The sequence below is a fragment of the Sminthopsis crassicaudata genome, chromosome 3 (assembly GCF_048593235.1).
Source record: "Sminthopsis crassicaudata isolate SCR6 chromosome 3, ASM4859323v1, whole genome shotgun sequence".
NCBI lineage: Eukaryota > Metazoa > Chordata > Mammalia > Dasyuromorphia > Dasyuridae > Sminthopsis > Sminthopsis crassicaudata.
In genome coordinates this window covers 63,217,434-63,238,152 of record NC_133619.1, presented here as the reverse complement: position 1 = coordinate 63,238,152, position 20,719 = coordinate 63,217,434, and the positions used below count along the sequence as shown (strand labels likewise).

The 20,719-nt window shown below is 44.9% G+C and overlaps 1 protein-coding gene across 1 annotated transcript in view; it reads right to left on the bottom strand.

Moving 5' to 3' along the window:
- Window positions 1–5,093: 5,093 nt before the first annotated feature.
- CFAP65 (cilia and flagella associated protein 65) overlaps window positions 5,094–20,719 on the bottom strand; it is a 49,038-nt gene continuing 33,412 nt past the window's right edge. The window contains 14 exon segments of the mRNA XM_074298721.1: window positions 5,094–5,390; window positions 5,473–5,628; window positions 6,062–6,430; window positions 7,039–7,155; window positions 9,353–9,555; window positions 9,803–9,862; window positions 10,344–10,451; window positions 10,765–10,881; window positions 11,049–11,198; window positions 13,820–13,978; window positions 14,150–14,341; window positions 16,883–16,993; window positions 17,339–17,405; window positions 18,228–18,404. Of these exon segments, the coding sequence (XP_074154822.1) occupies window positions 5,279–5,390; window positions 5,473–5,628; window positions 6,062–6,430; window positions 7,039–7,155; window positions 9,353–9,555; window positions 9,803–9,862; window positions 10,344–10,451; window positions 10,765–10,881; window positions 11,049–11,198; window positions 13,820–13,978; window positions 14,150–14,341; window positions 16,883–16,993; window positions 17,339–17,405; window positions 18,228–18,404 (2,098 nt within the window). The 3' untranslated portion in view covers window positions 5,094–5,278.

Here is a 20,719-nt window from a genome sequence, read left to right as displayed (position 1 = left end):
CCTCTTTCTAAGTACCTGATGTGATTGTGGGATTAAGAATGAGATAGAGAGGAAGCAAAGGCACAGTGACCCAACCCTCTCACTTAGTGCTCATTTTTTAACTCTTAAGCAGCAGCTCTTCTTGTTGGGGAGATAATTCTTTTGCAGATGATGTAATTCCTGCCCAGAATCCCCTCTCGTACCCCATTTGTACTAGCTGGATTGGGAGGAGGATGATGGATGTCTATCCTGCTGCCAGCTTCCTCTCCACACACCTGCCATCATACATGGAGTCAGGGTTGTAGGCCCCAATCTAAGATTGGGGACTCCCACTTTAATGACTATGTATATTGTTTCTGTATTTCTCAGTGGCTTTCCAACTTGCTTCCTTTTTCCCCTGCATTTTGCATTTGTATATTTTCTCTATTTTATATTTGACCATTCCTAGTCAGTCTATTTCTCCCTCTTCCTTAATGTCTGTTTGTCTTTTACTCCATTTCTCTCCCTTTCCCTCTTCCTCTCCCCTTGTCTGTCCCTCTCTTCCTCTACTCCTCTTCTTCTCCCACTCCATTTGTCCTTCTGTCTCTCCTTCTCCCTCTTCCCTATTCTACCTGTTACATTAATTTTTCTGTTTCTCTCCCTTATTTTTCCATACTGGTTGTTTCTGTTTCTCATTCTCTATCTCACTGTCTCATTCAAGGTGTTCCTCTTTCATGCTTGGTTTTTCCCTTCCCCCATCTCTCTGGCTCTATCTCCACCTCTTGCTCCCATGAACAACTTCCATCTAGGGTGCTGATAGTTGCCTCTTTGGGATGATGGAAAACAGGCTCTGGCCTCAAGCTATGATGGGAAAGAGAAGGGGGGGGGGAGTATCGAACACCAGCTGCTGGCTTCCCCCACACACTCTCATCACCACTAGCACCTGCAGGGCTCCCTGGCGCCTCCTAGACTCCACCCTGGAGGGGGGTTGGGTTCCAGGTTACTATTCACTTTTTATTCATTGCCAAGAAGCTCTGGAGGCCAAAATGATTTGATGGGGAAGATGATGGATTTAGGAAAGTGGACTTGATGGGGGATGGTGGTGAGGTGATTCTCTGCCATCATGGAATATTTTAGGATAGCTTAGGATCCCAGTACCCACACCATCTCCCAAGTCTGGGACACAGAGGCACCTGTTCATATGGTGGAAAAGGCACTAGGAAAGGAGATTTGGTTTAGCCACTTTAGTTGTATTAACTTGGCCAAGTAATTTCCCCCTCTCAAGGATCTATTTCTTCCTTTACAAAACAAGAGGTTGGGCTTTTCCAAGATCCTTCTAACATTCTGTGGTTCTACCCTTGTGCACCCTCCCAGGGCTGCATGAAAGTAGTGGGGAAAAGATACCCAATCCCAGATTCTAGGAGCATAATAGTGATAGGTTCTGCCATCCTATAGTGGATAAGTGGGAGAAGGCAGGGAAAGGAGCTCTCCCATAATGCATCAGGAAGATCTTAGTGCCCAGACCTTAGTCTATCACCCTATGCAAATCATCTTTATTTCAACAGAAGGTGGAGGGGCTGGACAAAGGATGGCTTATTAGGTACGGGGCAAGAGGAACACAAATATCCAGCATCCTTTCCCAAATTTCCAGCACTAAAGATAGATATGCCCTTCTGCTTCCTTTCCTCCTTTCCTTTCCCCTTTGTTTGTTCTCTGGTGATGATTGGAGAGAAGAGATGAGAACTGAGCTCTCTCCGTGATCATTACTAAATTCAGTGAGCTGACTATTCCTTTTAAGGCCCTATCTCTTCTCTGATTATACTGTCCTCAGTGTGTCTGTGTTTCTACCATCCCTTCTGCTTTTCTTCCCAGTCCTAAAGACTGAGCCAGGTGGACGCTGTGTGTGGGAGGTGATGCAAGGGTGAGGTGGGAAAGGAAGTGGATAGAGAACAGTACACTATCTCCCTCAGGGCAATCTTCTGCTTTGGCCATTTTAGGGCAGTGGGAACTTGTATCATTTTCAGGAGCCTTTGGTGTTCCCGCTCCCAGAAAGGTGGAGAGGGAGCTCTCTCTAACACCAGAGAAACACAGTTTACACCTCCCTTCTACTCCCTTTCCTCATCCAAGTAGTAGGCCTGACTCCATGGACAACTAACTCATTATCACTCCCTGCAACTGCAACCTCTGGGTTGAGTTGGGATGGGAGTGTACTGTCTCCAAGTCCCAGCTGTCAAGGAGGAAAACTTCCAGAACGAAGCAAATGGGGAAAGTATGATGTGCCCCCTTCTGTTTGGGACAGAAGAAAGGTTTTGGGGGGTATTTTAGGTAGGGGGCAGGGTGGGACTGAGGTTAAAGATGAAGTACCTAGTGTATGTGGGGGAAAAAAACCCAACAGTTTAGACTGATCTTTCCTCAGGTTTTTTCTTCTCCGGTCTCATCAATATCTCTCTAGCTGACATCTCGTAAAGAGTATTTAGATGTGTTTCATGAGCTCTGACCTCTGATTTTAGTGTTTAAACTGTGTGGCTTGGGTTTGAGGATTAATAATGAGGCATTGGGGGTCAGACTGGGATCAAGAATCAGTTGGACGGGACCCTGACAGCTCAGCGGTCCAGTTCTTACCTCCAGTGGGACTTGAAAAGTCCTTCAACTGGGTCTTGGTTTGAGGAAAGTTTCCTCAATGTGGATTAAAAAAACAAAAAACAAAACAAACAAACAAAAAAAAAACTATAGGTAAATAAGACAAATTAATGAGTGTATATTCTTCAGTCAGGAAAAAGTTCTGCTTTCCTGTGCTCCAGTGAACCTGTGTCTGAGACAGAAATTCGCTCTTCCTTCTTGTCTTTTTCTAACTGTGTAGAGAGAAGGCTGAGCTGCGGGAGAGTTTAGGAATGATACATCAAAGACGCTGACACGGTTGGTGACCTAGCCCAGGGCCCTCTGAAACCTGGAGCCTCTCCAAATCCAGGTATCTACCCACCTCAGCCCACGCATCGCCACCACAGGCTCCCCCACTCTTTCCAGTGACGTTCAGAGCTAGCCAGGGAGCCCCAGTGTGTGGCTAAATCTACGGGGCTGCTGCTACACCCCCACAACCAGATGAGCTTTTGGACACACGGGCTGCCACATGGACTGCCCACAGTCCCCGGGACGGGGCCCAGGGAGCGGGGAGGGGCGGGCTGGGCGGGTTCTGGCGCAGTGTAGCCGGATGGGAGCCGGATCTGGGGGAACAGTCGCCAGGGGACGCAGGAAATTGGGGTTGGGGTGGGGGCCGGAGGGAGCCACGCGGCGAGGGCTGCGGCGGCGAAGCTGGGCAGCTGGCGTTCCAGTGGGGGTTGAGTGGCTGAGCGGCTGAGCGGCGCTGGACTTCGGGGCACTTGACGGCCCTTCGCTGAGCTGTGCCAGGCTTCCGGGCTTCTGGCTGGGGCCCGGTGCCCGGTGTCCCGGGGGCGCAGACAGGCCGCCTCCGCCTCACGCGAGCCGAACGAACAAAACGTTCAGGTCCGGTTTGTGCGAGGGGCTCGGCGCGGGTCGGGAGCGGAGGGCCCGGGACACCGGCACGGGATCACGGGAGTGGGTCTCGGTTTCGGCCGTGAGGCGCTCCTCCTCTTTGCTGCTGCTGGCCGGCCATGGGTGAGGAGTCGGGGAGCGGGACCGGAGGCGGATCGGATAGCAGTCATGGGCTCGGGGCCGCAGGTGTCCGGCTCTTCTCACCTGCGTGGCTCTCGGGGCTGACACGTCGGCGGCCCGGCTGGCAGCCGGGGCAACAGGTGTGCCAGGACCCGGCCTGCCCAGCTCGGCCCCTCCCCACCAACCCCTCCCCGCTCCCTCCCCCGGGCGGGCCTGCTCGGCGTGCTCCCTGGCTGGAGTCTGAGTGCGGAATGCCCAGGCCAGGCTGGGCAGGCTCTTATAACACCCTGTCCGCCCCCACCCCCACCTCTTCGGCTCCCACATCACCACCTTCTACTCGGGCTCCCGCCCCCAACACACACACACACACACACACACACACACACACACACACACACACACACGCACACACCTGTCCGGACTGGTGGGGCGTTTACTCGGGGCAAATATTGATTCAGGGGAGGCGGAGCTGCTCCCCCCTACATCTCCACCAGTGTGGGACCCCACCACCTTAGGGTCCCCACCCTCAATCCAGACTGATTCTTCGGGACACCCGGGAACAGGGAGTTGGGAGCTACGTGTACGCCTAATTTTGGGGGGAGGGGTCTGAGGAGGAGAAAGGCTTGGGACATGGCAGTCACTGGAACAACACCAGATGTCATTTTTCCACCCACCTGCCATGCTGAGGGCGGGGGAAGAGGGGGAGGGATGGCCGGGAGAGGTTGAAGAGGAGAGGAGGGAGGATCAGCCCCAGCAAGAGAGTTGATGAAGTTCTGCAATACTGGACCTAAGCTGGGGTGGGAATGTGTGTGGGGGGGAGGGTTGAAATGGGGGGGGGGTTCTCCCTGGATTTGGGACGCCAAATTGATACGGAGTGCGGGACATTTAGCTCAATCTGGTCCTTCTGCATTGCACCTAGTCTAGCAGTAGGATCTGTGGGAAGGTCTTCCCCGAGCTCCGGCCAGTGCCTCGGTTTCCCAGATTGCAAAGAAATGAGAGGCGATTGCAGGCGGATCAAGGGGCCGGCGCAGCGCTGGATGGGGGTGGGGAGGCGGCAGTTTAAGGAAGCTGTCCCCAACCTTGCTCAGTCAGGGACTATCACCTAATTTAAAAAAAGCCTAGAAGCTCGGGGCTGATTTAAGTCCGCCGCGTCCAGCTACCGCCCCCCATCTCCGACTCCCTCCCGGGGGTAGCCGGCGGGGCGGGCTTCTTTCAGGGGTGCGAGAGGCCGGGGCCCTCACTGCACAGCCAGGAGCCGGGCCCCGGCCACAGAGCAGCGCCATCTGCCTGTGGCACCTGGATCGAACCAGCCGACCCGAGCGGGAGAGCGTTCGGGCCCGGCGCACGCGCCCCAGCCCGCTCTCGGACTTTTCCTGCCTCGCAATCAGCCCCGACACTCACACTCACATAACTGCCCATTACGTTTGTGCGGGGGCGCTCTCCCCAAGCCCATCCCCGGGAGTCCAGGCCCCGGCGGCGGCAAGAATTAAGACAGAAGGCCGGGCTGGCTCGAGGTGCGATTTTACTGCGAGAGTGCGGGACCGAGAGGCTCGGTGGAAGCCCAGGGACCGCGAGTGACTGGCAAACTTTTTTTTTTTTCTTTTTTTTTCCTGGAGAGCACGGGATCCCCCGCTGCAGGTCCGCGGCGTGGAAGGACGGGAAGACGGGCAGTTCCCGGCTCCGGGGAAGCCTAGACCACCACCTCGGAGATGGATAGCTTCCGGAAGACGTGCGTCGGAGGCAGAGGTGTGGAGATGGAGCCGAAGCTTCGGCGCCGGAGTATCGAGTCCGGAGTCTGCTCGCTGGAAGAAATAAGCGCGGGGGCCGGTGAGTGTGGGGCTCCAGCACCCGGATTACGCCAACCCGGCCGGCGCCTCCTCTCACCTGGGCAAGTTGTTGTTGGGGGGCGGCGGGGGCGGAGGCAGGGCGATGACGCGGGGCTTCGTGGTCAGCACCACCTCCCCGCGGCTGGCCTCGATCATGATGTTCTGGATCATGTTTTCCAGCACCGACTGGCGAAGACTCAGGAAGCTGGGCAGCCTAGGAGGGACCTGAGCTCAGACACTGCTGCCAGGACGGGGGAAGGGGGGACTGATACAGTTCAGGAAGGGCAGAAAGGGGCGACCAGGGGACGGACAGTTGAAGAGGGTAGAAAAGCCTCTGCATTGTAAGACAGATTTTAAAAGGCAGAGTAGTGCAATGGTTAGGAACCTAGTTGTCCAGAGCACTGATAAGAGACTGGACACAGGGAGTTCCTCTACCATCCCTCTTCTTGAAAACAAAACAAAATTTGAAATAAAAACCAAGATCCGCTTTAAAAAGAAATCTCTTCTACATTAAAGTTGCAGGGACTAGACAGACTTTGACTCGTCCCTGTGGTCCTGGGCCAGGATTTGTTCCCTTACCCCGTTTTAGGACCAGACTATCCCCACCCTCTGCTACCCCCCCCCTCCCCAACCCTCCCTAGGCTCACCGGGAGATCATTTCCTTTTCCCGCCAGCTTTTTTCTTCCTTCAGGATTCTATTCAATCCTTCGGACAGCAAGTGATGCAGAGACCTTTTCTGTATGCTTTGATGAGACATACTTTCATCCAGGGACTCATACAGCTTTCCCTTGTCCCAGGATTCTTCTTCTTCTTCTCCGGTCTCATCCTCTTTACCTTCATCTTCTCCCTCCTCTTCTCCCTCACACAAGGTGAAGTTATCAGATACACGATCCAAACTACTTTTCCTTTTTGGCCTCCGAGATGACTCCTCACTCCAGAACTGGCTGAAGTAAGGAATGGGTTCCACCAGGGCGTTTTCCACGTCTTCATGGAACTTCCTGTCTTCCAGTAAGCTCCTGATAGGAAGGCCAGTTTTATGGGAAGGGCTTGAAGAGCCTGCCCTTTCCCATCCACCCCCATGATCCCAACTGCAATTAGAGCCTTTCTTGGGTCAAGGGGACTTTCATGGGGACAGCACCATGTCTAATGGTTCTAGGAAAAGGAATGGAGCAAAGCAATCATCAGCTTTGGTTCTAGCCAAGACAACTTAGAGCTATTCACTTGCCACTCATTCTGATGAAAGATTTTTCCCTTTCCAAAGCCCCTTGAGAGAAAAATGATAGGTTTGGGATCTAAAGGTTAAGAATAGGGATTCTACGATAATTTCCAGAATTTCCTTAACAAATAATGGTGAAAAAAAGTAGTTTTGCTGGCTAATTAATGGGGAAGAGGAAGAGCAACTGTTGTCGTTATTGACAACATTCCATCAGACACCACTGGGGGGGGGGGTTACTTCCCTAGTTACCTAGAGGTTAATTACTTGAGGAAATTCCCTTTAAGTTGATTTGGGACATAGAGGCCATGGGAGGAGCAGCAGCAATGGAGATGAGAATGGGGAGTGAGCAGATGCTCGGATAGCTTTATGGGCTGAGTTGAATGCTACTAAGAGGTTAGGGATCAATACCTGATAACTATGGTCAGAATATCTGTCACAAGCCGCTTCGCCTGCCTAGAAAGTGTAATCTGTTCAGGTTTATCCTCCGTCATTGATTCACCTTCATTTTTCTTCTCTTTGAGTGGCCTGCAAATAGGTGATGGAATTTTATGTAGCTTCCCAAAAGAATAGGATAAGCCTGATTCCAGCCCAACACTCTACCTCAATCTCAACTTTGAACAAGGAGTTTCTCCTTACATTGGAGAGGAGGCAAATCTGGTCCTTTTAATTGGAGTTCCCCATTCTGTTCATCTTTAACCAGTGCTATAGAGTAAAACTTCAACTGAATCCCAATAACATTCCCCAAAACAGCTTTTTGAATTCTTTCTTTCCTCAAAATACTAAACCACACTTCAAACCTCATTATTCTCAACAGATGACATCTCTTCTTTTCTTTTCCTTTCCTGAGATAAAGGGTTCCATACGTCAAAAATGTATCTGTTTTAACCCTTTTGCCACGGGGAATGGGGGGGTACACCATCATTGGCAAGGCAAACAATTCCATCTGTGTTTTTGATCCCATCCTCTTCTATTTCTTTCAGGACATTGCTCCATCAATCAAACCTTCCCTTTCTTGATTTTTTTAATCTTTCCCTCTCCAGTGTCCTCCTGCTTCACCTACAAATATAGTTAGTTCTCCTCTAACCTAAAAAACAAAAACAAGAAATAGACTTCCTTACCTGTGCTACCCATTTACTTCTACTAGTCCATCTTCTTCCTTTTCTTCACTCCTAAGCTTTTATAAAGAGCAGTCCATACTCTGACTTTTCTCATCACTTGTTCACTTTTAAACTCATCCCAAAGTCACTGGCTTCTGCCCCATTGCTCTCTCACAAAGTCACCCAGGACCATCACTGACTCATTCAATGACCTTTATTCAATCTGTCTTTATTATCCTTCATCCTCTCTGCTTTTATGACACTGTACACACTTGGTTCTCCTCCATCTCTTGATTACTCCTTTAAATTTCTGTCTTTAGTCCCCATTCTTTCCTCTCTTCCTTGGTGATCCTCTTCTCCTATGATTCCAATCATACTATAAGGGTGGCTCCCAAATATCTATCTCTGGCAGTAATCTCTCTCCTGAGCTCTGTATCCAAGTTTCTACTTACCCATTGCCTTTGTTTGGGGCAAACACCTAATATTCAAAATATATAACATGGAATTCATCCTTTTTCTTCCCAAACTTGCTTTCTTTCTTGATTTTCCTATTTTGATGAACAATACCACCATTTCCTCCATACTAAATTAACCATAGACTCCCCCCCTCAACTGAGTGGCCAAATGCTGTAGATTTCAATTCTTAAATATTTCTCTCATAAGTCTCCTTCTTCCCCTTCTTAGGGTACTGGGCACATAGTAATCCAGGTTTTCATTACCTCTTCCTACACTATAATTTTCTAATTTCTCTGTCTTCAAATAACTTCCCTAACCAAATCCATCCTTCACATTCTTGCCAAATTATTCTTTCTTATACACAGATTGTAAGATCATTAAAAAAAATCAAACTTCTGTGGCTTCCAAATGCCAAGTGAATTAAGTCCAATGCCCTCAGAAGGCATTTAAGGTCCTACAGAAACTAACTCCAGCCTTTCCATCCAGTGTTTTCTTACTATTCTATACATGCTCAAAACACAATGAATAAGTAAGTTCCCTCGTCCCCCTGAGCCGCCACCACCATAGAGGTTGTTGAGGGTATGTTTCCCTAACTCTGTGACTTTGCTTATATAATATTCCCTTTGCTCATGTGATCTTTGCTCTATCCCAAGATCTCTCCCTCTATCACCCCCGCCAAAAACTCTCATACCCTGTGGTACATGATAAGCACCAATTTCTGAAATACCTACTAATAACTGTGGAAGGTCCTGTTTCCTTACTAGGATGTTTTGGTTTACAGTTATGCTTGTACATGCTTTACCACCCCACCCTTGGCTAGGAATTCTCCAACAATATCTAGCATAGAGTCATAGAGCTGGAACTTGAAGGAATCCTGGGGAAACTGAGTCCTAAAGAAGTTGGATCTCCTTTTTTTCCCCCAATTTCTGAACTTTCTTCCCCCAATGTACAGGGAAGGACCTCTGGCTGATTTTCCACCCTCTCCAGGTGAGTGGGCCAGAGCAGTGGCAAAACAAGGACCAAGGAGATTAAATACTATCCTATCCATAAAAGCCATTTCAAGTCCCTTTATCCCACAGTGTTCCTTCTTCAACCTAAAGAATAACCTTGATATAACCTTTTGGGAGGTGATGATGGATGAGGGGACCCAAATATCTCTGGGAACTCACATGTGGAGGAAGTAGCAGGGGAATTCAGTGTAGAAGTTCGACACGAAGTCATCCAAGTTATGGGCACGAGCAGTGAGACCCAAGTAAAGCAGGCAGGGCTTGGGTGGCTCAGGACAGAGGCTGATATGCCTGGGCTTAGGGCTCCTTAGTTTCCAGGAGACTGGTGGGGTGTAGGGTGGTTGTTTCTGGATAGGGGGCAAGGTCTGGGGAGAGGGAAATGTACAAGTGGCAGGCGTCAGGAGTGTACATCCATTTTCCTTCCCTACCCCTTAGTTGGAGGGCTCAGCCCCAGAGTTCTAAGCTTTGGGAAGAATGTTAGTGCCAGCTAGTCTGGGGCTTTCCAGGCCTTCAAAATTTCTTTAACACCCTCCCCCATCCAAACTCAAGTGTCTGTCTTCGAATATCCCCAGGGACCTTGAAGGGGTGGGTAGGGAGAGGAGATATAATTACCTTATACTTCCTGCCACACGCTGTACAGGATGGTTTGGATTCCAAGAATTCAGGTAGTCCCTGTAGAAGGGGAATGGAACCCCTGGCAAAGGGTGATGGGAGATCCCCGAAGTGGTGAATCTCCTCCCCCACCACAGACCCTGAAAGGACTGAACACTCAAATCCAAAGACCTTTCTCTGGCTTCCCCTTTAGGGGAACTTGTCTTTCTCCCCCAACTCCTAGGGAAACCCCACTTCCTCCAGGGCAGGGGGGGGATGCCAGGGCTAGGACAAGCTTCTGGCTTTCACCTTTTTAAAGGCAGAATCTGATTAAAATCAATCCCAAGGGCAACCTTGAGGCCTAAGAGATATCCAAGAAAGGTAATTAGAAGGGGAGACACTTCTAGGCTTGAGGAGTAGGAATGGGGAGGATGAGGAGAGGAATTCCCTCAGCATGATTATTCTGTGGAAGCTTTTGCTCATCTCTTTATCATCTCTTTAATGCATCTTAAGCAAACTGAGGCCGCTGTGTTGGGAGCATCCTGGGCCTTCTGAGTCTCACCTCCAAATTCGTTTCTGTGATTGTGAACTCAACATCTTGCCGGTTCTTTTCCTTCTCCCAGGCCTGCAATTCTGCTTCATACTGGGTCAGGGTTCTCTGTAGGTAAATCTAAAGGTCCAAGAAAAGGTAGGGGGGAAGAGTGGAAGTGGAAAGGGGAAGGGAGGGTCAGTAAAGCAAACCCCTTAGCCCAGCCTACTTTCCTGGCCTGTTTTCAGGAGCTAAACCATGCTCTTCAAGTACAAAGAGCCCTGAGGTTACAGGATATTTATCAGCATCAAGTCCATGTAAAGGAGAGGAATATTAGGGGCCATCCTCCAAATAATACTGGCTTCTCTTTTACTTTTCCCCAGGAGTCCCTTCCCTGTTCCTCTTCCCACCTAGGGTTTAGATAACAGTGGCCATCTGTCTCTGGGCTCCTCACCTTGCAGACCAGGTCAAAGCTGTAGAAACAGGTGTTCTGTGAGGCCTTCATGGTCACCACAAAAGGGACATTTTCCCCAGGAGCCACCACTCCCATCATGGGAGACACCTTCAGTATCTAGTATGGATGGTAGCAGGGGAGACCAGGCTAAGGAGGTGTTTGTGAGGCTCATCCAGGGAGAAGGGTCAGTGGGGTTTGTGTAGGAGGAGGAATTTGTAAGGTCCATTGGGGCTCAGAGGGAGAGGTCAGGAATGGGGCCAGTGAGTACCTGCTGGGATTCTCACCACATTATCTATTACATTTGATGATCCCAGATCCCAAGAGAAGATGACGAACTCTTTTTCTGAGGCGTTGTTGAGAAAGATGAGACGGCTACACTTGGAGTGTGCTGGGATGTTGCCCAGGGAAATTCGAGATTGAGATAGGAATATAACCTGTTGGATGGAGATTATGATAGTGAGAAGGAATAATGTAAGATTGAGTCAAGCCAGAGCTAAGAATATCCCAAGGTTATTATGAATTATATTTATTAGAATAAAGTACTAAAACTTCAGCAGAAGAAATTAGTTAGAGAGTTGGGGAATCATTCTAACAAGTAAAGAGATTGACAATGGAACAGAAAACTGAGGATTAGTGGGGGTTTTTCCTAGAAATCACAGATCATCAACATCTATCAGAGCTTGAAGAGGGGCTAGTTTATCTGATCCTGGATCCTGGGAGCAAGGACCATGAGGGATTTCTAACCTGGCATCCATGGATAGACACTATGGGATCTGGGAACTTGGATGGGAAAAATTACACCTTTATTTTCACTAATCTCTAACTGAAATTTAAGTTTTTCTTCAATTATGGCAACAAACTACCAGAGTATTGGGTTTTACCAGATTCCATGCTAGAAACTTTTGCGCAGCAAGTATTACAAAGTAAGATAACTTCGACAAAGTGTGAAGGAGGATTGAAGTGGAGGTGGGGATATAGACAGAAGGGACAAGTGGGAAATAACTACTCTTTCCTGGTTAATTCTACAATTTTCAATCTATCTCTGAATTGCCCAAGCCATCTACCGGTAGAACAACCTCATAATGAGAAGAAAAAACCCACGAGATTTCCTCCTGCTCTTTCAGAGAATGGAAACTAGGTGGCGGTGTAACATTGTCTTTTTTGGCCTAACTGAAGATCTTGTCTCCTCATCCCTTTCCATTTTAAAATTTTTTTAAAAATTGCCTTGTGTGTGCAAGGTCTTGGACTATGTGATTTGTAGGAGATGAAGATGAAAATTCACATTTCACAATCTCTGTCACTCACAGTCCAGTTAGCGTTTGAGATTATATCTAATATATATCTAAGACATACATACACACACACACATATATATGTGTGTATATAGTCATACACATACATATATGTGTGTATATATATACGCATATATATATACACATACAAATAAATCTATTAAATTAAAAGATTATAGAATTCAGAACTGAATAAAGACCCAGAGACCAAGCTCTTCACTTTTACAAATCAGATCCTGGAAGGAGGCCCTCAGGAATTGAGTGGGTTGCAGTGGGAAGAACACTGAAGTTGGGATCAGGAGAAATATGGTGTGTCACCATGGGGGAAACTTAGTTTTCTGACTTGCAAAATTGCTGATAATTTCACCTTGTAAAGTTGTGAGGCTTGAATGAGATATTTATAATTAAAGTGCCATGTATACTTTGAGGTTCTATCTAAAACTTCTTAAATTGTGGGTCACAAAATTATGATTTGTTATCAGTAAATGTTTGATTTGAGGTACCTATTTTATATGCCTATGCATCTAAGGTGAAGTAAAAATTTCTTGGGCAAAATGGAGTTGTGAATGGAAAAAAAGTTTGAGAATTCCTGATCTATAGCAAAGTGCTTTTCTAAGGCTTATATAGTCTTTAAGCACCATCAACCATTGCTGGGAGTCATGTATAAAGAATTAGATAGCAGAATATGGTTTCAACTTCTCCTTCCCAGACACAAACCTCAATATGTAATGGTTGTTTATAAGATATTTGAAGGGAGAGGGAGGGAGGGAGGGAGAGACAGAGAGAGAGAGAGAGGGAAAGAGAGGGAGAGAGAGGGGGGGGAGAGGGAGGGGAGAGGGAAAGAGGGAGGAAGGGGGAGATGGGAGATGGAGAGGTCACTTCTACTTGGGGAAATCAGAAGAAGCTTCATGGAGGAGATGACATCTGAGCTGGACTTTGAAAAAGGAAGGAAGCAAATGAATGGAAATAGGAGGTGGCAGAATGAGATTGAGGAACCACAATGAACAAACTGAGTTTGACTGACGTGTACAGCATGAGAAGAATTGGACTATGAAATAAGGTTGAAAAGATAAATTGGAGTTAGTTCATGAAGAAGCTTGGACTTTATTCATTAGGCAATGGAAGCACTATTCAAGGTTTTTGCAGAAGGAAGTGACAGGATCTTTGTAAATATTACAAAGTAAGATTACTTCTACAAAGTGTGAAGGATGATTGAAGTGGTGGGAATAAAGGCAGAAGGAACAAATGGAAATCTATTAAAATTTAGAACCTCCAAAAATTATAAAAAAGGAAATGGTGAGGGCCTAGAGTTATGATGATGGGAGTATAAAAGAAGGAACAGATATGAGAGACAATTAAGTGGCACAATCAACATAACTTGGCAAGTGATTAGGTGTAGGGGGCTAAGAAGAGTCATAGATTACCGAGGTTTCAAGCCTGAATGTCTGTGAGGATGGAGTCCAATAGGTACCATGAAGTTAGGATGAGAAATAGATTTTTTTGGGGGGGGGGGAGATGGCTAATTCAAATTATTAGTGGGACATCTGATATGTTGCTAAAAATGACAGATTGGAATTCACAGGAGAGGTTCAAGCTGTTTCCTTTTCTTTTATAGAGTTTCCCTGATCTCTGTTCCCCTACATCAACTATCTTACTGGCTCTTCTCCTTGTCTTCCTTTGCACTTATGCATTTCTGTCCTACTTTGCCTCAACCTTTCCAACTCACCATTCCTTCAGTCTTTATCCATTTACCTTATCCTTACCTGGCCAGGTATAACTAATTTGGTGTCCACTGGAGTTTGGTTATTGTTGGTGACAGTATGGAATGGGGCTGAATCTCCCATGATGAAACGGTCATAGCCCACGCCTTCAAACCTGACAATGGCTGAGTTCCAACCCAGGATGTTGATGGGGACATCTACCTGTTGAATATATGGGATAAGGAGGACAATAAAAGACCAAATCAGCCTCAGGGTACTGTGTCAGAAGAAAGAACCTCTAGGGAATTGAGATTCTTCCTCCCCCCATCCTGGAAAATAAAATTAGGGTAGAAAACTTAAATTAGACTGAGAGTTAAATTGGTATCAGCTCACAGTGTAAGTCTTGGCTTCTATTGGTGAGAAGATCCAGAAGACCTGAGTAGTCTTGCCAGGCTGGATGTCTCCATGGGGATTGAGGCACTGGAAGATGGGGTGCTGGAAATTTTTGCTTTGAACCTCCCATAGAGGGTCCAACTGGATGTCATATAAGACAGGCACGGAACCGCCATTATATAGTTCATAAATCTATGAAAGCATAAGAACATGATTTGCTGAAGTGGGTCAGATTCATAATCCATTCAGTCCAATACTCTTCTGGCACCGGTTCTGGGAGGGTTTTCTGCATAATAGTGAGCTCAGAGCTTAAGGGCAAATCTGAAACCACATCTATTTCCTGTCAGGATTACTTTGTTATGTATCTGATACTTATGATTGTACATGAAACTTTTTTTTAAAGCTATTTACATGTTTTGGCCTTTGCTTTCCAACTGATGAGTTTTGCAAGTTTGTTGCCCACCTTGTAAAGTTGTTATTTTTAAGCCTAAGAGGCTCCTTAAAGGATTTTTATAAAGTGGGATTTGTATATATAACCCATCCAAAGCTTTCACAACTGAATAGATTTTTCACTGAGTTGTCTTTCTTTTTTTCAACTGTGCAGATGGAAGACTCCTAAACTCTTTAGTTCATCCTCATAAAGTCAATCCTTTCAGGGCAAACATTTCTAATAAGGCAGAAGGGATGGTGGTGGGGAGTGGGGGGAGTCTGAGATCATGAAGTCTCTGTTTAAAGTATGAGATTGGAGAAAAATAGTAAGGGAGAACTGGAAAAGATATTAGAAAAGTCAAATTTCCTCATTTTATGGGTAAAGAAATGGAGGTCCAAAGAACACAAAATGACTTAGCTGTGTAATAAGAATAAATAGAGCAGGGACTAATAACTAATAATAAAACTATATAAAATATACTTTATATGGACCTTACAATGTGTTAAACACTTCACAAAGCTTTTTATAAATATTATCTATTTGATTCTTATAACATTCTTATGAAGTAGGTGCTATTATTCCCATTTTACAGATGAGGAGACTGAGGCAGATAGTGATTAAGTGTTTTGTTCTAAATATCTTAAGACTGGATGCTGGGAGGAATCATCTGCTCAGAAGATTGCACAGAATTTAAAGCTGGAAAGGCCACAAGCAAGGCTATTGGGGAGACTTGAGTCAATCTCCCCATTCTACAGATGAGCCATGTAATAGTTACTGACATTTCTTCAATATCCAGCTACTCCCTTTGCCACTATGCTCACAATTTACTATCCCAGGATTCCGGATATTTAATATTTATATTTATTATATATGTAATGCATATTATATTACAATATTATATATACAAATACATATTATTTATTTATTTATTAGGCCTTCATTTATTAGTCTTTTGTTTTAAACTAATTTGAAACTGGATCTGAAATTATAACTTTCTAACTCCAGACTGAGCACTCAATCCACAGTGTTGCTGAGTTGCCTGGATTAGAATCCAATTTTTTTTCCCTGAGGCAATTGGGATTAAGTTAATTCCAGGGTCACACAATTAATATGTGTTAAGTATTTGAGGCCAGATTTGAACTCGGGTCCTCCTGACTTCAGGGCTGGTGCTCTATCCACTGCACCACTTAGCTGCCTCTAGAATCTAATTTTTTTGACTCCCAGTTCAATGCTATATGTTCCACTATACCATACAGTGTCACTTCTACTCAGATCAACTCCTCAGTAACATAAAAGAGGTTACTGGTCTGGGGGAATTCCTCAACTCTTGGGAAAGGATTTCCTCAATGGGATATTGCTGCTCTGAACCCTTCTTTGGTGTGTTGGTTCCCCAGGTCAAAGAGCTCCCAGTAAATATCCCAGCTAAGATTCAGAGTTGATAAGTGAGCAGAAACCCACTGTGGGTTTCGAGCTCTCAGGATGGAGAAAGATATTCCTAAGGATGACCTGTCAGTTCTGTCTGCCTCTTGAAGATATGACTGTTTCCTGGGCCCATAGACACAGGTTCCTGTGCACCTCCAGGTGGTGCTAGAATCACAGTTGCAGAATATCACCTGAGATAGCCAACAGAGTTGCTAGGATAGTTTGTGAGCTGAACAGTTTTTATTACAAGGGAGGATACTAGGAAAAGTCTGTGGTGCAAATAATAATAATAATAATAAAATAATAATGAAATAATAATAATAAAACTCTGAAGGCATTAGTAAAACTTAAAACATAAAATATACTTTATATGGCCCTTACAATGTAACAGCCTCCAGATTTCAGCATCTCACTCAGAAATCATTCTGATTCTAGATTTTCTCTAGATTTCTATTATTCCCATTTTACAGATGAGGAGACTGAGGCAGATAGTGATTAAGTGTTTTGTTCTAAATATCTTAAGACTGGATGCTGGGAGGAATCATCTGCTCAGAAGACTGCACAGAATTTAAAGCTGGAAAGGCCACAAGCAAGGCTATTGGGGAGACTTGAGTCAATCTCCCCATTCTACAGATGAGCCATGTAATAGTTACTGATATTTCTTCCATCTTTAGCCACTCCTTTTGCTACTCTGCTCTCAATTCACTAACTCAGGATTCCTGGGTCTTTATTTATTAGTCCTTTGCTTTAAGCTGTCAGAGATTTAAGTTAATTAATAATGTGTCATCCTTGGCTCGATGCCATCCAGGCACTGAGGATTAATTTAAGATTGTTATTAATTTAAGTTGTTGATGATGATGTTAATGATAATGATGACTGACCTGACGTGAGGGAAGGGCCGTGCCAATAGCTACTGGGGTGAATCGGTGACTGGTGGATGTGAAGTGGACGTACTTCTCTCCTACTTGCACTGTCACTCCTATGAAATTCAGCTGGAAAGAGAGACAGAGACAAAGAGAAAGACACACAGAGAGAAAGACAGAAAGACAGAGAAAGAGAAAGAGGAGAGAGACAGAGAAAGAGACAGAGAGAGAGAGAGAGAGAGAGAGAGAGAGAGAGAGAGAGAGAGAGAGAGAGAGAGAGAGAGAGAGAGAGAGAGAGAGATTGAGAGATTGATTAATTTTAGGTGGAATACAATCTCCCAGGCCTGGGTTAAAATGTGGTTCCCCAAAAAGAGGATTGGCCTAATGTTGGGACTGTTGCTGCTTTCTCCCGGGGCCTCTCAGTTCTCCCTTAAAGAACATTGCCCACATTCCTTTGATAATTAAATGCTTTACCAGAATCTCCCGGCCATGGGACACTTTGAGCAGCACAGGCAGGTGATCAGTACCAACGAAGATGTGACTAAAGAAGGTGGGATGGGGGGGGGGGGAAGAGACACATAGGAGCAGGAGTCAATTTCTCACCACTAATAGGAAGTAGCAGAATAAACAGGCTTGATCAGGAGCCTGGTCCTCCTTACAAAGTCACAGAGAAACCAAATCACAGCCCAAATCTCTCCCAAATGGAGGGTTACTTACACAGCAATGATGGATACGGGGGATAGATTGAGACTACAGACAAACTGAGCGCGCGTGCACGCACACACACACACACACACACACACACACACACACACACAAAATAACACGACCAATGTAAATTTTTTTCTTGACTATGTATATTTGTTACAAAGCCTTTGTCTTTCTTTTTCAACTGGGGGGAACAGAAATTTTGTGTTAATAAAAATATTAATTTATTAAAAAATTGAATAGTGGCCTCATAGGCAACTTTGGTTCAAAACCAGACATTTATTAGACATTGGTAAAAGGCTCCTGCTTCTGGGTCTTGAAGGCACTTAATAGTTATGTGATTCTGGTCAAATCACAATCTTGTTGTCTCAGTTTCCTCATTTGTAAATGAGTTGAGAAAAGGAAATGGAAAACCATTTCTTTGTGAAAACAGAGAGACAGAGAGAGTGAAAGTGTGCAAGAGAGAGAGCAAGAGAGTGAGAAAGCGAGTGAGAGAGAGATGAGAGTCCAGAGACAGAGACAGAAACAATATCTTTGCCAAGAAAATTCCAAATGGGGTCATAAAGAGTTGCACACAACTGGAAAAAAAAACAACTACACACACACATACACACTCACACTTCGGGGGAGCTATTTGCCCCTGGACTGGTGTCACCTGTGTGTGAGTTCCACTGTCTGCTCTTGCCCAGGGCACAGACTTCCTGACTTGGGGGTGATAGAGAAGATCTGGTTGTCCTGAACACGCATCTGATGCAACTCAGCAAAGTCTAACTCTGTCCTTTCTGCCCAGAACTCCAGATCAATTTGCTGGTCACTGGGGAAGAGGAAAGCCCTGTCCGGAAGGAAGAGGAAGAAAGAGTCAACTTGTGTAATACAGACAATCTACAGAACTACAGGAGACCTTGGCTAGAATTCTGGATTTTAAGTGAGAAAAACTTCCCCTCCCCCTTTCTACATATACCACCACTCTCTTCCCTCTCCTCCTCCCCCATCCCCTTGGGAATAGACAAGTTATCTTAGAAGATCTTATAAATATAGGTTTAATAGTTGCTAATTTTATGATCCTCCATAAAGTCCTACTCTTTTGCCTCATTGTGGAATAAGCTTGTCCCTGGACTATTCAAAGGCTATACTGGCAAACAGTGAGTACTATTTTTGACTCTGGGTACATTCTAGTAGCAGGTTGTACCTTTATCTACAAGGTAAAGTCTAGCTAAGTATGAAAAGGCTCATCCTCAGGCCTGGCCATTAGGGACAACTCTTTGGCTGTGGTAACTAATGAACCTGGAAGAGAAAGGATGGCCCTCAATTCTCTATGGCTTCTCTCTTACTTCACTGAGGACCAGGTGGGAGCAGAGAAGGTTAAGAAGAAATTTTTGGATGCTCTATAAGCCTAATTTAATTCTTAGAAGATGTGAGAGCTTTGTCCAGGACCAACATAGGTATACACATGTTTAACCTATATCATAGATTTGCTGTCTTGGGGAGGGGAAGAAAGAAGAAAGGGAGAAAAACATTGGAATCAGAATCTTACAAAAATGAAAGTTGAAAACTATCTATATATAATTTGAAATATAAAATACTATTGAAAAGGGAAAAAAACAACATAAGGATATATCATTTAGGAAACCATTTAGATGGGAGGAGCTGGGTTTTAACTAGGGCTCTTGACACCATAATCATCAGAAAAATGAAGAAACTTATATCCATGCCATAAGAGCATAGATGGGAAGGATTGGGGACATTTTTTCTAAAGAAAGCTCAGGTTGGAGAATAGAAGAAGTTATGATAGTTTTAACTTTCTTGTTGGAAAAGGGATTATGCTTGGTCCCAGAGGGCAGTACCAGGGGCATAGCCAGAAGTAGCAAAGAGGACAATTTTCGTTTGTTATCAGTGAAAAAGGAAATTGTAGCTAAAAGGAGAGCTATTTCACAGGAGGTCCTTCTAAGACAGTCAAATGAAGTTAATTTTTTATTGTCTCTCCAGAGGCAAAAAAAAAAAAAAAAAAAAAAAAAAAAAAAGGCAAAGATACATGGGATCTTGGTTATCTCATACTGCACTATTCATGAGAAGTATTTGTAAATGAAGATAATGGTAGCATTCATAGTAAAGTATGCAGGGGATGAAGATGTAGGAAAATTCTAGTAAGACTTTAATAATGCTTTCTACGATAAATCAGCTTTAATTACTTTAACAATTAGTGATTCATTGCAAAAGTGGAAGCCTGGCAAAAAATGAGTTGTAAAGGATGGTTCAAGATCAAGAAAGAAAAGAAGCATAAGACTTATAGAAAATATCAAAATATCATAACTGCTTTCTTTAAGGATAAAGTCAGGAAATTCTGCATATGGCTAACACAGAAAAGTATCACACACAAAATGAAGCAGATTACTGCTGTATGGGCAAAAACAACTGGTCATCAGGGCAGAAGTCATTTCCAAATCAGCTGTCTGTGGATAGTCCAGCCATTCACTTGTTAAATACCAATTTAAAATAAAAATAGATGACATGTCAAATTAAAATTTGTGATGCTAAAAAAGGAGAGAGAGAGAGAGAGAGAGAGAGAGAGAGAGAGAGAGAGAGAGAGAGAGAGAGAGAGAGAGTGTGTGTGTGAGAAGATTCATAGAAAAGTAGATAGTGACACAGACTATCAAAACCACAACTAGAAATATTTGTACCTGGGACAAACCAGGTACAAATCCTTTTGGATAAAAACTTCCCACATTTGGGTCCAGAGGAGTATGGGTCCTTAGCCCACAAATACTTGATCTTTCTGCTTCTGAGAAAGATAGAACTATCAACTGTAGCACTACTTTGGAATACCAACTTATCTGTGGAAATCTTATAGAAGAGGATGGTGGAAGAATGTGACCAGTATTGCAAAACAGCTTGAAATGAAGAGGAAAACAAGGAGCACTAGGTGGTGCAATGCATAGAGCATCAGCCCTGAAGTCAGGAGAACCTGAGTTCAAATGTGGCCTCAGATACTTAACACTTCCTAGCTGTGTAACCTGGGGCAAGTCACTTAACCCCAGTTGCCTTAGCAAAACAAAACAAAACCAAACCAAAAACAAAATCAAGTTTAAGAAATCTTGATTGGAGACCCAATGAAGCCAGACCAATCTAAGAGCTCTTAAAGATGAAACT